The following is a 22791-nucleotide window of genomic DNA, read 5'->3' as shown; positions in this document are numbered from 1 at the left end:
ACTCTAGCACCCATAAAGTACATTTTGATACAACTGGCAATTTATAAAATCATGGGAGATCAACTTGGAAATATAAAAATATCACCATTTCAAACACAAACATATTCATGTTAGAAGTACAGTATTAAGGAGAAAAATATTGAGCAGCTGCTTTAAAATTCAGTGTAAGAAATGAAGGATTTTGAGAATAGGGATGAATGCATTCTTAATAAAAAATAAAGTCATAGAATGGTAATTTTTCCAAACGATGTTTTCAAGCGAATTCAACATTTTTCTTGTATTCCTGCATTCATCTGTTTGGAAGGCAACCTCACCTTGGGGCATGTTCTATGCACTACATGGAAAATTACAATGGCATTTCGTTTCAGTCTTCAGAACAAAGAAAATTACAGCACAGGAACAGGCCCTTCGGCCCTCTAAGCCTGCACCGACCATGCTGCCCGACTGAACTAAAACCCCCTACCCTTCCAGGGACCTCTATTCCCATCCTATTCATGTATTTGTCAAGACGCCCCTTAAAAGTCACTACAGTATCCGTTTCCAAAACCTCCCCCCGCAACGAGTTCCAGGCACCCACTGCTCTCTGTGTAAACAAAATCTGCCTTGTACATCTCCTTTAAACCTTGCCCCTCGCACCTTAAACCTATGCCCCCTAGTAATTGACACTTGCACCCTGCGAAAAAGCTTCTGACTATCCACTCTGTCCATGCCTCTCATAATCTTGTAGACTTCTGTCAGGTCGCCCCTCAACCTCCGTCGTTCCAGTAAGAACAAACCAAGTTTCTCCAACCTGTCCTCATAGCTAATGCCCTCCATACCAGGCAACATCCTGGTAAAGCTTTTCTGTACCCTCTCCAAAGCCTCCACATTCTTTTGGTTGTGTGGCGACCAGAATTGAACACTATATTCCAAGTGCGGCCTAACTAAGGTTCTATAAAGCTGCAACATGACTTGCCAATTTTTAAACTCAATACCCCGGCCGATGAATGCAAGCATGCCGTATGCCTTCTTGACTACCTTCTCCATCTGCATTGCCACTTTCAGTGACTCGTGTACCTGTACACCCAGATCCCTTTGCCTATCAATACTCCTAAGGGTTCTGCCATTTACTGTATATTTCCTATCTGTATTAGACCTTCCAAAATGCGTTACCTTACATTTGTCCGGATTAAACTCCATCTGTCATCTCTCCGCCCAAGTCTCCAATTGATCTGTATCCTGCTGTATCTTCTGATGGTCCTCATCGCTATCTGCAAATCCATCAACCTTTGTGTCGTCCGCAAACTTACTAATCAATCCAGTTACATTTTCCTCCAAATCATTTATATATCTCTTACAAACAGCAAAGATTCCAGCACTGATCCCTGAAGAACGCCACTTGTAACAGCCCTCCACTCAGAAACGCACCCTTCCACTTCTACCCTCTGTCTTCTTTCACCGAGCCAGTTTTGTATCCACCTTGCCAGCTCACCTTTGATCCCATGCGACTTCACCTTCTGCACCAGTCTGCCATGAGGGACCTTGTCAAAGGCCCTTACTGAAGTCCATGTAGACAACATCCACTGCCCGACCCTCATCAGTCAACTTCGTCACTTCCTCGAAAGACTCGATCAAGCTCATGAGACACGACCTCCCCTTCACAAAACCATGTTGCCTCTCACTAATACGTCCACTTATTTCCAAGTGGGAATAAAGCCTGTCTCGAAGAATCCTCTCCAATAATTTCCCTACCACTGATGTAAGGCTCACCGGCCTGTAATTACCTGGATTATTCTTGCTACTCTTTTTAAACAAAGAAACAACATTGGCTATTCTCCAATCCTCTGGGACCTCCTCTGTAGCCAGACTTTACAAAATAATCTCGCCACCCATGTGAGAAACAATCCTTGAAGGTTAAAGTGATTTACTTGTACCTCTTTAGTGTACTGTATTTGTTCAGTACTTTGGGGAGACCAAATGTAGCTGGGGCAACTGCTTTGCAGGATGCCTCCATTCAGTCCGTAAATGTGACCTGATACTACTGCTCACCTGTCATTTTAATTCTCTGCTTCAACACTGACCTTGGCCTCCATCTTTGTTCCAGTGAAGCTCTAAGTAAGCTTAAAGAATAGCACATCAACTTTCAGTTAGGCATTTTACAGACACAACATTGAGTCCACAAAAAGATCAGCCGTGATCTTATTGAATGGCGAGCAGGCCCGAGGGGCCAAATGGCCTACTCCTGCTCCTCATTCTTATCTTCTTATACTAATGCTATCTAAGCGTATGGGGATAGTGGGGGGAAATGGCGTAGAAGTTGATGACCAGGCATGATTGATCTATTTGAATGGCAGAACAGGATTGACCGGCTGAATGGTCCACTTCTGTTCCTACTTCTGTCCACATTTTTTCAGACTGCAGCTGTTGATGACAAGTCTGTTTTCTCATTTACACCTCTTTAGACCCATCTTTTGTGTCCTGTCCCATTACCCATACCCTTTTACCTTGCAGCAGCATCCCTTTGAGCATTTAATCTCTCCTGCCTTCCACTCTTATCACAGAATTTACCTTTTGTTTGTTTCCCACTGCCCCTCTTTCCCTACCTCTGTACTTGCTTTAAATCCATTACATTACTAGATTTTGCCAATTCTGATGTAAGGTCATCAACCTGAATGTGTCCTTCTTCACATGCTGACTGACCTGCTGGGTATGTCTGGCATTCTGTACTGGGGGGTGGGGGTGAGTCTCGGTGGGGGAAGTGGTGAGCGGAGCTGGGATGGGGGTTTGTTGGGAGTGAGGGAGAGTCAGGATGAGGGTTTGCCAGAGGTGAGGCAGAGTTGGGATGGGAATTTGTCGGTGGGGGAGGGAGTCAGGATGGGGGTTTGTCAGTGTTGAGGAGATAATGTGGAAGGTAGGGGTAGTGAGAGAGTGGAAGTGTAGTCAGCAGGGATGGGTTGGTAGGATAATTGGGGGTGAAGTTAGGGGGTGTCAGATGGTCGGGGAGTAGGGAGCATTGGGAGGGTAGTCTAGTCGAGAGGGGTAGTTAGGGGTTGGACAGAGTCAGCACCGTAATTATCCAGGCATGAGAAGTAGTTTTAATCCTTCTAACGTTTCCTGGGTAACTGTCTGCTAAGAGGTGCAACCACCTGAAATTTCTGATTTAAATTGGAGTTTCAGGCGGTACCATGTGCAAAGTAATTGTCCATTGGAAGTTTAAACTTTCAGGGCAATTCCCATGCAGTTTTTGCCTGGGAACTCCTCGGATCGCACAATTATAATTCAATTCCTCTCATTGCATGACAAGTTCACCATGTAAAAGATCAGTTCCAGGATTTTCGGATTTTGTAACTTCGCACGACATCTAGAACATAGAACATAGAACAGTACAGCACAGAACAGCCCCTTCGGCCCACGATGTTGTGCCGAACTTTATCTGAAACCTAGATCAAGCTATCCCACTCCCTATCATCCTGGTGTGCTCCATGTGCCTATCCAATAACCGCTTAAATGTTCCTAAAGTGTCTGACTCCACAATCACTGCAAGCAGTCCATTCCGCACCCCAACCACTCTCTGCGTAAAGAACCTACCTCTGATATCCTTCCTATATCTCCCACCATGAACCCTATAGTTATGCCCCCTTGTAATAGCTCCATCCACCCGAGGAAATAGTCTTTGAACGTTCACTCGATCTATCCCCTTCATCATTTTATAAACCTCTATTAAGTCTCCCCTCAGCCTCCTCCGCTCCAGAGAGAACAACCCTAGCTCCCTCAACCTTTTCTCATAAGACCTACCCTCCAAACCAGGCAGCATCCTGGTAAATCTCCTCTGCACTCTTTCCAGCGCTTCCACATCCTTCTTATAGTGAGGTGACCAGAACTGCACACAATATTCCAAATGTGGTCTCACCAAGGTCCTGTACAGTTGCAGCATAACCCCATGGCTCTTAAACTCCAACCCCCTGTTAATAAAAGCTAACACACTATAGGCCTTCTTCACAGCTCTATCCACTTGAGTGGCAACCTCTAGAGACCTATGGATATGGACCCCAAGATCTCTCTGTTCCTCCACAGTCTTCAGAACCCTACCTTTGACCCTGTAATCCACATTTAAATTAGTCCTACCAAAATGAATCACCTCACTATAATCAGGGTTAAACTCCATTTGCCATTTATCAGCCCAGCTTTGCATCCTATCTATGTCTCTTTGCAGCCTACAACAGCCCTTCACCTCATCCACTACTCCACCAATCTTGGTGTCATCAGCAAATTTACTGATCCACCCTTCAGCCCCCTCCTCGAAGTCATTAATAAAAATCACAAATAGCAGAGGACCAAGCACTGGTCCCTGTGGCACTCCGCTAGCAACCTGCCTCCAGTCCGAAAATTTTCCATCCACCACCACCCTCTGTCTTCGATCAGATAGCCAGTTACCTATCCAATTGGCCAACTTTCTCTCTATCCCACACCTCCTTACTTTCATCATAAGCCGACCATGGGGGACCTTATCAAACGCCTTACTAAAATCCATGTATATGACATCAACTGCCCTACCTTCATCAACACACTTAGTTACCTCCTCAAAAAATGCAATCAAATTTGTGAGGCACGTCTTGCCCTTCACGAATCCGTGCTGACTATCCCGGATTAATCCGCATCTTTCTAAATGGTCGTAAATCCCATCCCTAAGGACCTTTTCCATCAATTTACCAACCACCGAAGTAAGACTAACCGGTCTATAATTACCAGGGTAATTTCTATTCCCTTTCTTAAACAGAGGAACAACATTCGCCACTCTCCAGTCCTCTGGCACTATCCCCGTGGACAATGAGAACCCAAAGATCAAAGCCAAAGGCTCTGCAATCTCATCCCTTGCCTCCCAAAGAATCCTCGGATATATTTCATCAGGCCCAGGGGACTTATCGACCTTCAGTTTATTCAAAACTGCCAGTACATCCTCCCTCTGAACATCTATTTCCTCCAGCCTATTAGCCTGTAACACCTTCTCTTCCTCAAAAACATGACCCCTCTCCTTGGTGAGCATTCTTCATTTACATTTCAATTAGTCTCTTCTGGCATTTTCATCAAGTGGACCTAGACCACTTTGGCTCACTTCATTGATTCACCAGTTAGTTCCCTTCCAACTGTGACCAAGGTCAGGTGCGCCACATACATGTGTGGTGTACACATGGATTCTGGGACCACCAGAGACAATGGTTGTTTCTGTTCTCTTGCTCTGTGAGCACCTCTCTGAGATTCCATGGAATAATGACCCTTTATAACTGCAACATTGTCAATGGAGGTAGAAGAAGTACTAAAAGCTGAAATGGATATTGGCGACGAATGTTTTTGGTGATCAGCTAATTTCTTTTTCTAGTCAATTCTGCAATATTGATCATTTACCAGCAAGGAGATGAAGGGGGGAGGTCTTCTGATTTGTTTAAAGCTTGAGATGTAATTCCTGTGCCTTAATATGAGGGTTAGGTAAACACTAATTGCCTGTAACTATCCGCCTCTTTTAATTACTGTATTTTAGCATGTTTAATTACTGCAGGATGGTAAGTACCATTTATGTCGCACAGAAATAGTTCTGTCTTTGTCCTTCAAATCTCAATTGTGTAAATAATGGCATTTTCCCAAAATAGCGAAAGCGCACACTTTCTTAACTCTTTTTTAAATTGATTTACATACATTTTGATTTAAAAGTTCTAATTTATGTATAATCTTTTTGCTCTATGTTAAGGTGTGAACATTTGAAAACCTGCAGCTATAAGAAAACCGAGCTAGTTTTAGTACAAACTTACTGTGAATAGAGACCCACCTCCTGCTCATTTGATCTTATTCTCGCTAAATGCTTCCCCTTCTGATACCTGTGTCCGCCAATTATTGCTGATTGGTTCTCTGTGCTGTCAGTAAAAAAAATTCATTTGAAAAAGATACATAACCAAAAATTACTACTTGTTTAAAAGGGTAGGCACAGAACTTTGGGAAATTTAGAAACCAAAAATAAATCATCTTGTGGAATCAGATCTATTAAATGAGTGCTTTACAGTTTTTATAAATGAACATGATGTCATGTACTGGAGAAGGGTGTGGAGAAAAAGAATGGGATAATGGGAGATATTTAAAAGGTTGTTGGTGCTTAAAAATAGAAAAGTCACCCATTCTAGAAAGGATGTTTCCCTGGTTTTCAAGAGAAGCAAGGGTTGAAATAGCAGAAACCCAGCCATATTCTTGAAATCCTATTTGGATATAGAAGTGGTACCGAAGAACTGTAGGTTTGCAAATGTTACACCCCTGTTCAAAAAAGGGGAGAGAGATAAACCCAGTAACTGTAGACCAGACAGCCTAATATTAGAGATAAAATTAACTGTCACTTGGAAGAACACAGACAAATAAATGATAGCCAAAGGTTAATGTCTGATAAACCTGATGGAGTTCTTCAATGAAATAAGCATAGAGGGTTGTTGAAGGCAATGCAGTTAATGTTGGATGTATGGACTTTCTAAACATGTTTACCAAAGTGCCACATAAAGGACATTAGCATAATGAAAGCCATTGGAATTCAATGGCAGTGTGGTTATGGATTTGGCTAAGAGACGGGAAGAAGGGTCATGATGAAAGATTGTTTATCAGACTGGAGAAAAATACACAGTGGTTTCCCCTGAGAGTTGGTATTTTAGCCACAGCTATTTTTGATGGCTCTAAACTGCAAAATTTCAATTTGATGCAAAACCTGAAACTGTAGTAAACAGTGATGAAGGTAATAGTGGACTTTGGGAGGACATAGATTCGTAACATTGATACGTTGATGAAATTTAATGCAGAGAAAAGTGTAAAGTGATTCATTTTGAAGGAAAGATGGGACAAGGTATAAACTTATCAGGGATACAGCAGCAGAGAAATCTATGAAGTTCACATTAACAGGTTTATGAAATTTTGGAGGACAAGTTGATGCTCTTAAGCATATCAAATCTTGGGCTTTATAAATAGAGGCATAGGGTTCAAAATAATAATTTATGCTAAATCTGTATAAACTCCTGATAAGGGCTCTGCTGATATTGACCTGGATGTTACAGTAACAGTAGTGATCAATGTAATTAGAGTAAGTTATGGAAATCAAGAAGTTGCTGTCCAAGATGACCTGTTTCTCCAGAAGCTTTATTGTATTTCGATGAGAGACTTGGCATTGAAACACATTGAAAAGCAAGAAGTTGCTGTACTTATGTGGTGGCTACCCAATAAAGACACCCAGAAACTCCATTCACTACCTTAAACATCCACTCCCTCCATCATTGGCAGCAGCGTGCATCATCTACAAGATGCACTGCAGCAATTTTCCAAGACTTCTCAACAGCATCTCTCAAAACTGCGCTTAGATGGACAAGTGTAGCAGGCACATGGAGACGTTATCACTTGCAAGTTTGCCTCCAAATCTCTCCCCTTTTTTGAACAGGGGTGTAACATTTGCAAACCTACAGTTCTCCAAATCACACAACACCTTTATTTGGATATATCTTGCTACTTTATCTCACTATTTCCTCATAATCACTGGGCCAAAATCTTAGAATTCCCTCCCAAACAGCATTGTGGGAGCACTTTCAGAAAGTGGACTGCAGTAGGTTTGAGAAGGAGACTCAGCCCCAACTTTTCAAGGGTAATTAGGATGGGCAGTAAGTGCAAGTCTTGCCAGAGATGCTCGCATCCTTTGAGTGAATTTTTAAGAAGTTGGCATTTGTCCATTTCAGTGTAAGTAAATTTTTGATAGTGCAGTATTTGCTCCCAACCAACCTCCCTGCCAGTGAAAATCAAGGGTGGAATTTTATTCCTTCAGATTTTAATTACTGAGCAAAACTTTTGCAGCGGTTATGATCTGGAATACACTGCCTGAAAAGGTGGTGGAAGCAACTTTAACAGTAACTTTCCAAAGGGAAGATGCTTAACTTCCAGAGAAAAAAATGCAATGTTGTTGGGAATGAAAAGGGGAGTGGCACTAATTGGCTTCCTCTTTCAAAGAACCAGTACATGGGCCAAATAGCTTCCTTTTGTGCTGTATGATTCTAGTAGTTTTTTTCTGTTCGGATGTTATAAATAATTCTGTCACAGATTGAGATTTCTCTTTTGTGTACTTTTGTTTCCTGCCAGTGATTGATGTATTAAAATTAGTTCCTTCCAACTAAGAACGATGTACCTGAAATCATCGTGCTGTTAACTTTTGTTGCTGTTTTGCAAAAATCGCCGTGACATCCAGTGGAGTGGTACTTGAGGCGGACTGCTACTCTGCTTGTAATTGCTTACCTAGAAATCCAGCCGCTCCTGCCTCACCCGGCTTTCTGACTCAGGCTGGAGTTTGGTGGGGGGGGGGGGGGGGGGGGGGGCGTGTAGACGGTCAGGGGGTTGGAGGATTTGGGTACAGCTGGGGTGTATGGAGGGTTAGCCGGGGGGGGGAGCAGTTGGTGGTGGTCCATGGAGAGGGGTCTGGAGTTACAGGGGACGTGGGGAGGGATTGGGGGGTTGGTCAGGGGGAGTAGTCGGTCCTTGGGGAGGAGTCTGGGGTTACGGAGGTCCCATAGGGTGTTGGATGGATGTATTGGTGGAATTGGGGTAGTCAGTTGTCTCATGAAGGGTCACAGAAATCATTCCAATAGTTACTCAGAAGAAAAAGTGAGCTTAATGCTTCTAACTTTCTTTTAGTGCAACCAGTGCTGTAAGACAGTTGGAGCCATCCAAAGATTGGGTTGGGTGGGTGGCAGGAGGAGGCGGGGGCGAGGGGGGGGGGGGGCGGATTTGGGGATCTTGCTCAGGCACTACTGATGGTACTTCAGTGCTTTGACAAAAGCATTATCTGCATACTGAAGCTCTAGATTGAGGTTGGAGTGATTTTGGATTGGAGACAAAATTGGCTGAATAGTTTCCTATCTGTTCTGTAGATTATCTCCACACCTGTGGGTACTTTGCTGGAGATGAGATGTAGTATTTCAATGAGAAATTAGTTAGTGCAGTACCATAAAATAGCATAGATAAAGTAAGTTCAGTGGATGTGGTTCATACCAATTTTCAGAAGACGTTTGATAAGATACCACCATAACTTAATTCCATATATCATGATATTCCCCTTGAGGATATTGTGGCCAGATGGATAGAGATGGAGGGCAGGGTGAAAGGCAAAAGAGTTGTGAAAAATGGAAGACTTAGTGATGTCTGTATTGAAACCACTCTTTCTTACAATATACAGAAATGATTTGAACTTTGGAATCAAAGGAACAATACTTTTACCAAATTTGATGTATGGAAAATCATAGAAGAAATCATAGAAACCCTACAGTACAGAAAGAGGCCATTCGGCCCATCGAGTCTGCACCGACCACAATCCCACTCAGGCCCTACCCCCATATCCCTACATATTTTACCCGCTAATCCCTCTAATCTACGCATCCCAGCACACTAAGGGGCAATTTTAGCATGGCCAATCAACCTAACCCGCACATCTTTGGACTGTGGGAGGAAACCGGAGCACCCGGAGGAAACCCACGCAGACACGAGGAGAATGTGCAAACTCCACACAGACAGTGACCCAAGCCGGGAATCGAACCCAGGACCCTGGAGCTGTGAAGCAGCAGTGCTAACCACTGTGCTACCGTGCCGCCCAAAATATGAAGAATTGAAAGAGAACATAGGTAACAGGTTGCAGATTGGATAGATAGGAGCAGATACAGGTTGATGTAAAAAAAAATGACAATCCATTTGGAGTAAAAATAGAGAAAATAAATTTACACTTTAAATTATGGTACAACTGAAATAGAGAGGCTTTGGTATTCAAATGCCGAGGTAATTGAAGGTTTCATGGCAAGGCCATAAAAGGCCAGTGTAATGAGTTTGTATCTGAACACTAAGAATGTAAAAAGATTGGATCCCCGTATATAGTTTTATATTTTTATTTATACAGAATATAAAAACAATGAAAATGATAGTTATGAAGAGAAGCTTAGGAAGTTGAGACCTTTTTTAGTGGAGCTGAGAAGGTTATGCAGTGCTCTGTCTTTAAGATTCTGAAGAATTATGACATTTGTTTTCATTGGTTGGAAAGGTAACAAGAACAGACGAGTGAAATATCCAGTTCTTAGTCAAAATAAAACCTTTAAAATGGAGGTAATTACAATGTAGCATTCTCTAACACAAATCATTATTGAAGCAGAGTCCATATATTATTTTACAAAGCAGAATGTACCGAATATTTGAATTGCAGGAAAAAGAAGGGTGGCACAGTGGTTAGCACACTGCTGCCTCACAGCGCTAAGGACCTGGGTTCAATTCTGGCCTCGGATAACTGTCTATGTGGAGTTTGCATGTTCTCCCTGTGCCTGCACGGGTTTCTTCCGGGTGCTCTGGTTCCCCCTACACTCCAAAAATGTGTAGGTTAGGCTGATTTGCCATGATAAATTGCTCCCCAGTGTCAGGGGAGTTAGCAGGGTAAATACCTGAGGTTACGGGGATAACACCTGGGTGGGATTGTTGTTGGTGCAGGCTCCATGGGCCCAAATGGTGGCCTCCTGCATTGTAGGGATTCTATGATTCTTCCATGATTAAAGATTACAGACTGCAAGCAGTAAAGTGGGATGAGGCTAGACTTCTGAAGTGGTGGCAACACTGCCACCTGATGGTCTGTTTCTGTGCTGTAACATTCTATGATCAATATCCAATGACCCCTTCTGGGAAAATGTATGTGTGCAGTCAGGATCCTAATACCTTAGTGAAATAACTGACTGGCACTTGACTAGATCATACATTAAGGACAGACCCTTGGGCACAATCCCTCTATGTACCTCTATTCTTTCTTTCTAACTTTTTCATGCTTTTAACACTGCATCAAATACTCTTTTCTGCACTGTTGCCAGTGCTTTATTTTTTACTTTGTGTTTTGGAAACCAGTACTGACACATTATTCATGATACCAGAGCAAAAAGCCGTGGATGCTAGAAATCTGAAATAAAAACAGAAAATACTCAGCAGGTCAGGCAGCATCTATAGAGAAAGAAATAATGTCCAAGTCAGTAATTTTTTATCACAACTGATATATGATGTTGGCTGAGCAGAGCACCTCTTTTGACAAGCATTCTATTCTTTTGGTAATGCCGCTCAGCATTCTTTTGACTTTGATGGATGCCCATGATATTAGAATCATAGAATCCCTGCAGTACAGAAGGAAGCCAATCAGCCCATTGAGTCTGCACCAACTCTGAGAGAGCATTTTACATAGGCCCTCTCCTGCCCTATCCCTGTAACCCCACGCATTTACCCCTCTCATCCCCCTATCCTACAGATCTTGGGACATGAAGAGACAATTTAGCATGGCCAATCCACCTAAACTGCACATCTTTTGACTGTGGGAGGAAACTGGAGCACCCAGAGGAAACCCACACAAACACACAGGGAGAACGTGCAAACTCCACGCAGTCACCCAAGGCCGGAATCAAAACCAGGTCCCTGGTGCTGTGAGGCAGCAGTGCTAACCACTGTGAAGGAGGAGAAAAAATTACAGTGGGGGTGGGAGGGAAAGCCAAATCGAGTTAATGTTAAAATTAAATGTAAAGTTAAGTGAGGGTGTACGTTTTTTAGTTACAAACAGTTACTCAAATAAGCTATTAAAAAGACTGAAATAAAAACAAAGGAAGGTGGAAATACTCCGGTCAGGCAGCCTCTGGAGAGAACAGCTAACATTTCAGGCCGATGACCTTTAAAAAGGCTATGAAAAAGACTCCAGCTGGAATTCAAAGAAAAGAGCATGATATCTTATTGCTCATCCTTAGAAAAACATGCAGTTGGAGGAATAGTGTTTAGCAATGATTTATGTTTTTTAAAACTGCTCCACTGGAATAGTGTACTTGCATATGAGCAGGGTGAATGAATGATAAACTACTCAATGTTGAAATACCAAGGAGTGAGCCATACACGACTGTTAGCGTAAGACAAGAAATTGATGCATACACTGCCACAGAATTTAAGAAGGATTTAAAGTGCAGGTGTTTGAAGACGTATGCAATTTTTAAAAAAAGGTATTGTCATTTGCAAGTACATAAGTCACTGTGTAGGTAAATTATGGTTTTGCCGAGTGATATCTGGGCAGAAATACGAATAAATGTTGAATGAAGCTAAGGGTAGAGACTAATAACAAAAATTGATCTTGTCAATTCTTGCAAATTGTACAATTGTTTTATGTTTTTCTCTGTAAAACTTGCTTTATTTTTGTTCACCTTTCAGGTATTTGGAAATGCTCCTCCTGGCACCATGACGGAAAAATTTTCAGATCTCTTGCAGTTTGCTGCCCAGGTATCACGCTTAATGGTAACTGAAATCAGGAGAAGAGCCTCAAACAAATCCACAGGTATGGCACATTTGGATTTTGGGTTTCCTTTTATTCATTGAAGAGATGTGGGATTCGCTGACTAGACCAGAATTTATTGCCCATCCCTAATTGCCCCTTAGAAGGTGCTGGTGAGTTGCCTTCTTGACCCGCTGCAGTCCATGGATTTAGGTACACCCACAGTGCAGTAAGGGAGGGAGTTTCAGGATTTTGACGCAGTGACGATGAAGGAACAGTGATATATTTCCAAGTCAGAATGGTGAGTGGCTTGGAGGGGAGCTCGCAGGTCATGGTGTGCCCTTGTCCTTCTAGATAGTAGTAGTTGTGGGTTTGGAAGGTATTGTCCAAGGAGCCTTGGTGAGGTCCTGCAGTGCATCATGTAAGGGGAACATGTTGCTGCTACTTGTGTCGGTGGTGGAAGGAGTGAATGTTTGTGGAGGAAGTGCCAATCAAGTAGGCTGCTTTGTTCTGGATAATGTCAAGCTTCTTGAATGTTGTTGGAGTTGCACCCATCCAGGCAAGTGAAGGATATTCCATTGCACTCCTGACTTGTGCCTTGTAGATTGTGGAAAGGCTTTGGGGAGTTAGGAGGTGGGTTATTTGCTGTAGGATTTATAAGAAATAGGAGTAGACCATTCGGTCCCTTGAGCATCCTCCACCATTCAATCGGATCATGGCTGATCCAATATTCCTCACGTCCACTTTTCTGTGCTTTCCCCTACCCCTTGATTCCCTTATTGATCAAGAATCTACCTGTCTCAACCTTAAATGTACACAAGGACTCTGCCCCCACAGCTTTGTGGCAAAGCATTCCAAAGACTCTCAACTCTGAGAAGAAATTCCATCTTGTCTCAATCTTAAATTGGCACCCCTTTAATGTGAGACTATGCCCTCTGGTCCTAGACTCTCCCATGAGGAGAAATATCCTCTCAGCATTTACCCTGTCAAGCCCCTTAGAATCCTATATGTTTTAATGAGATCGCCTCTCATTCTTCCAAATTCGAATGAGAGACAACCCATTTAATCCTCCCATAGCAGGGATCATCCTAGTTAACCTTTGAACTGCCTCCAAGTAAATAATATCTTTCCCTTAATAAGGTGACCAAAACTGCTCTCAGTCTCCAGATGTGGTCTCACCATACATCGTACTATTGCAGCAAGACTTCTCTACTCTTATACTCCAACCCCCTTGAAATAAGAGTCAACATTCCATTAGCCTTCCTGATTGCCTGCTGCACCTGTGTACTAGCTTTCTGTGTTTTGTGCACATGTTCCCCCAAGCCCCTTTGTGTTGCAATTTTCTGCAGTTTTTCTCCATTTAATTAATACTCTGATCTTTTGTTCTCCCTTCCAAAATGAACAACTTTACATTTTCCCACATTATTCTCCATTTGCCAACTTTTTGTCCACTTACTAAACCTATCAATATCTTTTTATATCCCTCTTTTTGTATCCCTCTCGCAGCTTGCCTTTGTATCTCCTGCAAATTTGGCTGTAGTACATTTGCTTCCTATCTTCAAGTCATTAATATATATTGTGTTATAATATATATATATATATATATATATATACTGATTCCCAGTGGAACCCCACTGGTTACAGGTCGTCAACCTTTAAAAATACCCCTTACCCCCACATGCTATTTCCTGCCCATTAGCCAATTCTCTATCCATGCCAATACATGGGCTCTTAACATATGACTTGATCTTTTATGAGGTACCTTGTTGAATGCCTTCTGGATTTCCAAATATAACACACCTTCTGGTACCCCTCTATCCATTTTGTTTGAGATATGCTCGAAAAACTCTAATAATTTAGTCAGACACAGTTTCCCTTTCATGAAGCCATGCTGACTCTGCTTGAGCAGATTATCATAAGTTCATAAGATATAGGAGCAGAATTGGACCATTTAGCCCATTGAGTTTGCTTCGCCATTCGATCATGGCTGATATTCTCCTCATCCTGACTTCCCTGCCTTCAACCCATTACCAATTAAAAATCTGTCTAACTCCTCAAATTTACTCTCTGCCCCAGCATCTACTGCACTTTGGGGTAGTGAATTCCACAGATTCACAACTCTTTGGGAGAAGTAGTTTCTCCTCAACTCTGTTTTAACTTTGCTACCCGTTATCCTAAGACCTTTCATCCTATAATGTCCTACCAGTGGAAGCATCCGCTCCACATCTACTTTATCCATACCTTTTATCATTTTGTATACCTCAATTTGATCTCCCCTCATTCTTAATTCCAGAGAATATAGGCCTAAACTGTTCAACCTCTCCAAGATTGACTTTCCAAATGTGCTGCTGTTACTTCCTTAATAATTGATTGCAACATTAGATGGTAGGCTAATCAGCCTATAGTTATCCACTTTTTGCTTCCCTTACTTTTTGAATAGGGGTGTCCCATTGGCCGTTTTTGAATCCTCCAGTACTTTTCCAGAATCCAAGGATTTTTGGAAAATTGCAATCAATACATCCGCTACCTCTAAAGCAGCTACTTTTAGAACTCAAGTCATGACGGCCAGGGGACTTAGCTGTCTTTTGCCCCGTTAGTTTGTCTAATGTCTTCTCTAGTGTTGGTGATGGTACTTAATTCTCCCCCCCCCCATTTAGTATTAATGGCATATTTGGAGTATCTTCCACCGTAGAGACTGCAAAATATCTGTAACTCCCCTGCCAATTCCTTGTTCCCCATAACTATCTCCTTGGATTCAATTTCTAAGGGGCCTATGTTCTCTTTGCTCTCTTCCTTTTTATGTATTTAAAGAAGCTCTTATTGTCAGTTTTTATGTTCTTCAGTAGTATGTCCTCATAGTTTATTTTCTCTCTTTTTATTATCTTTTTCGTTCTCCTTAGCTGGATTTTGAATTTATCCCCGTCTTTGAGGCTAGCACTGACTTTTGCCTCCTTATATGCTTTTTCTTTCCACTTAATTTCTAGCCTCTTACCTGCTCTTGTAGGTCAGAGGCTATGGTTAGTTCAGTTCAGTTTCTGGTCCGTGTTAATCCCCAAGATGTTGATAGTGATCAAGTGATGGTCACTATCAGTGATGGTAATGCCGTTGAATGTCAAGGGACAATGGTTATATTCTCTCTTGTTGGCATTTGTATGGCATGATTGTTACTTGCCATGTGTCAGCCCAAGCCTGAATATTGCCCACGTCTTGTTGCATTTGGATATGGATCTGAGGAGTCGTGAATGGTGCTGAACATTGTGCCATCATCAGCAAACATCTCCACTTCTGATCTTATGGTGGAAGGAAGGTCATTGGGAGGTAACATACCAAGATTTCATAATGTTCGGAAAAGATTCCTAATTAGATCGTGTAACAGTAAGCATCAATTTAAGTAACTCACTCACCTTAAGCTTTTTTTTAAAGTTTATTTATTAGTGTCACAAGTGGGCTTACATTAACATTGCAGTTAAGTTTCTGTGAAAATCCCCTAGTCACCACATTCCGGCGCCTGTTTGGGTACAGTGAGAGAATTTAGCATAGCTAATGCACCTAACCAGCATGTCTTTCGGACTGCAGGAGGAAACCACAAACAGTTATCTGCAGTAAAACGTCAATGTTTCATATCTTCCTAACTTTGAATTATACTTATACTGAATTCTTCACTATTCCTTAAATAGACATAATACCTACAGTATACTACTTAATTGCTAATTTGTTTTTAAGGTACTTTACACAATACAGGTACTTGCATGCGAACTATTTTAATTGCTCCTGGGTTGACAATTTATCGTCCCACGACATGTCTCGCAGAAGTATAGCAGAATTAGACACTGGTAGACTTACAGGCACACCAGTGGACTGGACTTCTAGGTTGAATGTTTCCTGCGTGATAGCCTGGAAAGCCACAACAGACTGGCATGTCAAATAAGCATAAAACTGCTCAAAAATCCTCCTTAGTCCAGGCCAGGAAGAGAAGATGTTGAAAAGTTTTGTGTTTTTAGATATGATTTAGTGCATGGGACATGGTACATTTTAAAGTGCTCTAAAATGGAGCAAGACCCATCAAATGCTGTGCTCCCCAACTGTGCTGGACGCTGTATAGAAGCCAAGTTCAGATTAGTATTGCACTGACCTATTAAACAGCTTTTTTACATTTTCCTTTTCATGCCAAAATTCTAATAAGCCTTACTTGGAGCATTCTGTGAATCAACTTCCTTCATAGTGCTTTTTCTTTCAATTGATTCTCTCTGTTTTGCACACAAGTTACCTCAACAAAATGATAGTTAAAATCTCTAGTTGAAATGGATTGCATATTAGGAGAGTTTTGCAAGCTATTTCAGAAATTTGCTGTCATGAACGGACTGTAGAAACATTCTGCACTTCATGCTAAATTCCTAAAGAGTACTGGTGATGATCAATTATGCAATAATTATGTAGAATTTGTAAGAATAATGAAAAGAAATTGTTTTTTTAATGTCCGGTATGATTTCAGCACATTGCATAGATCAGGTCATGATTGGACAGTTGTGCAAACTGAAAAGCCATTCTGACTGTAAGAATAAGCTCTCTGAGTGGACTAGGATGTTCCCACTGGACCAGTATCTTGTTGGTGCACACTGATTATTCATTCATCTCCGCTCTGTTTACTAGCTTACTTTGGTTCTGACCTACCAATGCCTCAATTTAAAAATTCTCATCCTTGTTTTCAAATATTTTATTGCCTTTCCCTGTCTTTGTAACCTTTTCCAGTTTTAAATCTTCCAAGATCTCAGTGCTCTTCCAAATCTAAATTTTGAGCATCTCCAATTTTAATTCTTCCATCATTGGTGCCCATGCCTTCAACTGCTGAAGCCCTAAACTCTGAAATTTGTTTCCTAAATTTCTCTCTCACTCTTATCTCCTTTGAGACACCCCATTAAATCAACCTTTTTGATCAAGATTTTAGTCAAGTGTTCTAACATGTGGCTTAGTGTCAGATTTGTTTATAATGATCCTGTGAAACACTTGGGAATATTCTGTTATGTTGAAGCTGCCATAAGCTGTTGAATTTTACAGTTAGTTAGAATATTACTGTCTTTAAATGCTAAAAAAGGCTAAACATTTTAAAAGTCAAATGTGCATGTAAAAATCACGATGGGACAAGACAAGTTTATGGTAAGCTGAATATCAGCAAAACATACCAACTTTGAAGGTTTGATCATCATGCAAGATGAAAAGCAAATAATTGCCGATAGCTGTGACAGATTTCTGTCTTGTCATAGGGAAAATGTGAGTTTGTTTTTCATTCATGGGATGTATATGTCAGTGTCAAGGCAAGCATTTATATCCACTCCAAATTGCCCTTGAGGATGTAGTGGTGAGTCACTGCCTTGAACTGCTGCAGTCTGTGTGGTTTAGGTACACCCACAGTGCTTCATGGGAAGGGTTCTCTGGTTGTGACCCTGTGACAGTGAAAGAATGGCGATCAGTTTCTAAGAGGAGCTTTTAGGTGGTGATATTCCCGAGCATCAGCTGCCTTTATTCTTCCAGGGTAGCATGGTGGCACAGTATCAGGGACCCTGGTTCAATTCTGGCCTTGGGTGACCTTGTCGTTGTGGAGTTTGCACATTCTCCCCATGACTGTGTGGGTTCGCTCCGGGTGCTCCGGTTTCCTCCCACAGTCCAAAGATACGTAGCACAGATGGATTGACGATGCTAAATTGCCCCTTAGTGTCCCAAGATGTGCATGTTGGATGGATTAGTCGGATAAATACGTGGGGTTATGCAGGTAGGGTCGGGGTAAGATGATCTATAGGAGGAAGCCGAAGCGCACTCAATGGGCTGAATGGCCTGCTCCCACACTGTAGGATTCTATGACAAAATTCTTGGTGGCATAAGGTCATGAGTTTGGAAGATGCTGCTGTTGGAGCCTTGGTGAGGTGCGGCATTGTATCTGGTAAATGGTGCACAATGCTGACACTGCACTAGGATGTAGATAGTGAGGGATTTAGCAATGATAACGCAGTTGAATATCAAGGGGAGATACAAAGAACAAAGAAAATTACAGCACAGGAACAGGCCCTTCGGCCCTCCAAGCCTGCACCGACCATGCTGCCCGACTTAACTAAAACCCCCAACCCTTTCGGGGACCATATCCCTTTATTCCCATCCCATTCATGTACATGTCAAGATGCCCCTTAAAAGTCACTACCGTATCTGCTTCTACTACCTCCCCTGGCAACGAGTTTCAGGCACCCACCACTCTGTGTAAAAGATCTGCCTCGTACATCTCCTTTAAACTTTGCACCTCGTACCTTAAAGCTATGCCCCCTAGTAATTGACTCTTCCATCCTGGGAAAAAGCTTCCGACTATCCACTCTGTCCATGCCTCTCATAATCTTGTAGAATTCTATCAGGTCTCCCCTCAACCTCCGTTGCTCCAGTGAGAACAAACCAAGTTTCTCCAACCTCTCCTCATAGCTAATGCCCTCCATACCAGGCAACATCCTGGTAAATCTTTTCTGTATCCTCTCCAAAGCCTCCACATCCTTCAGGTAGTGTGGCGACCAGAATTGAACACTATATTCCAAGTGCGGCCTAACTAAGGTTCTATAAAGCTGCAACATGACTTGCCAATTTTTTAACTCAATACCCCGGCCGATGAAGGCAAGCATGCTGTGTATGCCTTCTTGACTACCTTCTCCACCTGCATTGCCACTTTGTGACCTGTGTACCTGTACACCCAGATCCCTTTGCATTTCAATACTCTTAAGGGTTCTGCCATTTACTGTATATTTCCTATCTGTATTAGACCTTCCAAAATGCATTATCTCACATTTGTCCGGATTAAACTCCATTTGCCATCTCTCCGCCCAAGTCTCCAATTGATCTATATCCTGCTGTATCCTCTGATGGTCCTCATCGCTATCCGCAAATCCACCAACCTTTGTGTCGTCCGCAAACTTACTAATCAATCCAGTTACATTTTCCTCCAAATCATTTATATATTTATATATTACAAACAGCAAAGGTCCCAGCACTGATCCCTGAGGAACACCACTTGTCACAGCCCTCCATTCAGAAACGCACCCTTCCACTGCCACCCTCTGTCTTCTTTCACCAAGCCAGTTTTGTATCCACCTTGTCAGCTCACCTCTGATCCCATGCGACTTCACCTTCTGCACCAGTCTGCCATGAGGGACCTTGTTAAAGGCTTTACTGAAGTCCATGTAGACAACATCCACTACCCAACCCTCATCAATCAACTTCGTCACTTCCTCGAAAAACTCGATCAGGTTCATGAGACACGATCTCCCCTTCACAAAACCATGTTACCCCTCACTAATACGTCCACTTATTTCCAAGTGGGAATAAATCCTGTCTCGAAGAATCCTCTCCGATAATTTCCCTACCACTGATGCAATTACCTGGATTACTCTTGCTATCCTTCTTAAACAAAGGAACAGCATTGGCTATTCTCCAATCCTCTGGGACGTCCCCTGATCGCAACAGACACCTCCAGACGCTGAAAGATGCCCTCATAAGAACAGGATATGGTGCTCGACTCATCGATCAACAGTTCCGACGCGCCATAGTGAAAAACCGCACCGACCTCCTCAGAAGACAAACACGGGACACGGTGGACAGAGTACCCTTTGTCGTCCAGTACTTCCCCGGAGCGGAGAAGCTATGGCATCTCCTCCGGAGCCTTCAACATGTCATTGATGAAAACGAACATCTCGCCAAGGCCATCCCCACACCCCCACCTCTTGCCTTCAAACAACCGCGCAACCTCAAACAGACCATTGTCCGCAGCAAACTACCCAGCCTTCAGGAGAACAGTGACCACGACACCACACAACCCTGCCACAGCAACCTCTGCAAGACGTGCCGGATCATCGACACGGAGGCCGTTATCTCACGTGAGAACACCATCTACCAGGTACACGGTACCTACTCTTGCAACTCGGCCAACGTTGTCTACCTGATACGCTGTAGGAAAGGATGTCCCGAGGCATGGTACATTGGGGAAACCACGCAGACGCTACGACAACGGATGAATGAACACCGCTCGACAATCACCAGGCAAGACTGTTCTTCCTGTGGGGGAGCACTTCAGCAGTCACGGGCATTCAGCCTTGGATCTTCAGGTAAGCGTTCTCCAAGGCGGCCTTCACGACACACGACAGCGCAGAGTCGTTGAGCAAAAACCGATAGCCAAGTTCCGCACACATGAGGACGGCCTAAACCGGGATGTTGGATTTATGTCACATTATCAGTAACCCCCACAGCTTGCCTCCTGGACTTGCAGGCTGTCCTATCTGGAGACAATACACATCTCTTTAACCTGTGCTTAATGCTCCCTCCACCCACATTGTCTGTATCTTTAAGATCTGGTTGGCTGTAGGGATTCGCATTCTAATCAGTATTCTGTAACTTGATTTTGTGTCTGTGCCCTGTTTGAGAGCACATTTCCACTCCATCTGACGAAGGAGCAGCGCTCCGAAAGCTAATGGTATTTGCTACCAAATAAACCTGTTGGACTTTAACCTGGTGTTGTTAAAACTCTCACTGTGTTCACCCCAGTCCAACGCCGGCATCTCCACATCATGACCTCCCCTGTAGCCAGTGAGATGCAAAGATTTCTCTCACGGCCCCACCAATTTCCTCCCTTGCTCTCTCAGTATTCTGGGGTATATCCCATCAGGCCCTGGGGACTTGTCTACCTTAATGTTCCTTAAGAACCCCAATACCACCTCCTTTTTGATCTCAACATGACTCAAACTATCTACACATCCTTTCCCAGATTCATCATCCACCAAGGCCTTCTGTTTGGTGAATACTGACGCAAAGTACTCATTTAATACCGCGCCCATTTCCTCTGGCTCCACGCATAGATTCCCTCCCTTGTCCTTGAGTGGGCCAACTCTCTCTCCCTGGCTACCCTCTTGCTCTTTATATATGTCTAAAAAGCCTTGGGATTTTCCTTAATCATGCTGGCCAATGCTTTTTCATTACCCCTTTTAGCCCTTCTTACTCCTTGCTCAAGTTTCTTTCTACTTTCCTTGTATTCCATACTTCATGTGTTCCCAGCCTCCAAGCTTTGACAAATGCTTCCTTTTTCTCTTTGACTGGGCTCATAATATCTCTCATTATCAAAGGTTCCCAAAACTTGCCATACTTATCCTTCATCCTTACAGGTCCTGAATCCCTATCAACTTACATTTGAAAGCCTCCCACATGCCAGATGGTTCATTATATCTTATTGGAGATTGTTATTGTCTGGCATGGTTGTTATTTGCCACTTAGCCTAAGCTTGAATGTTGTCCAGATCTTGCTGCGTATGGACATAGACTACTTTGGTATTGATAATTGATTTAGTATTAATAATTGATTCTAAAATAACTGCATGCACGTGCACACATCATGGTGTCTTTTCCTGTGTCTCTGAATTGCACAATCACCATATGTCTTCTCTCTCCCTTTCCCTCAACACCCCGCCCCATCCCTGTCCGCCTCTGTCTTCCTCTGTCTTCTGTATTTCTGTCAGTTTGCTTTTCTCTATCCTACAGTCAGTGTGTGTGTGTCTCTATCCAACAGCCAGTGTCTGTGTCTCCTTCTATTCTACAGTGATTCTGTCACTGTATTTCAGTGTCACGTGTTTACCTTCCTATCTAGCTCCTTACACATGAATACTCCAGATTTGGCATAACTATAGGGTTCATGGTGGGAGATATCGGAAGGATGTCCGAGGTAGGTTCTTTACACAGAGAGTGGTTGGGGTGTGGAATGGACTGCCTGCAGTGATAGTGGAGTCAGACACTTTAGGAACATTTAAGCGGTTATTAGATAGGCACATGGAGCACACCAGGATGATAGGGAGTGGTTTCAGATAAAGCTCGGCACAACATCGTGGGCCGAAGGGCCTGTTCTGTGCTGTACTGTTCTATGTTCTATTTGTTACCCTCCAATTGCAAATGTGCAGCTGCAATACTCCAGCTCCATCCAATCCATTCTCAAGCACCTTCAGTAATTCAAACCCATTACACTTTGCTACAAACTACCTCTGCTGCAAGCTTTCCCCTTACAGTAGCACTTTCAAACCTACTCTGCATTTCTCAGGGCAGCATCCAGATCTGATGCACTTCTCTTCAATCTCGTTGTCATCCTTCGCAAGTATTTCTCCAGTGCTGCCATCACACTTTAATGAGATCATTGTATCATGTCATTCAGCTCTTGATATTTCTTGAAAAGAGCAGAAATTTCAGAAAGGCCTTTTAGTTTGTCCTAACCTCATTCACCAGGTATGTGGACAAACAGTTGATATTGTAACTTTTAGAAAAATGTAACCTCCGTGGACTTGCTGAGCACTGCTGACTGCTCAACACTACTGCAATGTAATAACAGGCTCAACATTTTTATATGGAATACTGGCTTTCATCAATGGGGGAATTGAGTTTGGAAGTCGGAGGATAATGCTGCAGCTGTGTAGGACCCTGGTCAGACCCCACCTG

General features: G+C 42.8%; 1 protein-coding gene across 6 annotated transcripts in view; it reads left to right on the top strand.

Moving 5' to 3' along the window:
• Positions 1–22791, top strand: part of wdfy3 (WD repeat and FYVE domain containing 3) — a 363659-nt gene that overhangs the window by 97747 nt on the left and 243121 nt on the right. For all 6 annotated transcript variants that reach the window (XR_013498143.1, XM_078213959.1, XM_078213927.1 and 3 more), the window contains one exon: positions 12238–12361. Coding sequence is in view for 5 of the 6 variants with exons in the window: in XM_078213959.1 (XP_078070085.1) it covers positions 12238–12361 (124 nt within the window). In the remaining variant the exon portion in view is untranslated. The remainder of the gene's footprint in view (positions 1–12237; positions 12362–22791) is intronic.

Source organism: Mustelus asterias, chromosome 1 (genome assembly GCF_964213995.1).
Source record: "Mustelus asterias chromosome 1, sMusAst1.hap1.1, whole genome shotgun sequence".
Lineage (NCBI taxonomy): Eukaryota > Metazoa > Chordata > Chondrichthyes > Carcharhiniformes > Triakidae > Mustelus > Mustelus asterias.
The sequence above is the reverse complement of the archived record's forward strand: the minus strand, read 5'-3'. Positions and strand labels throughout refer to the sequence as shown.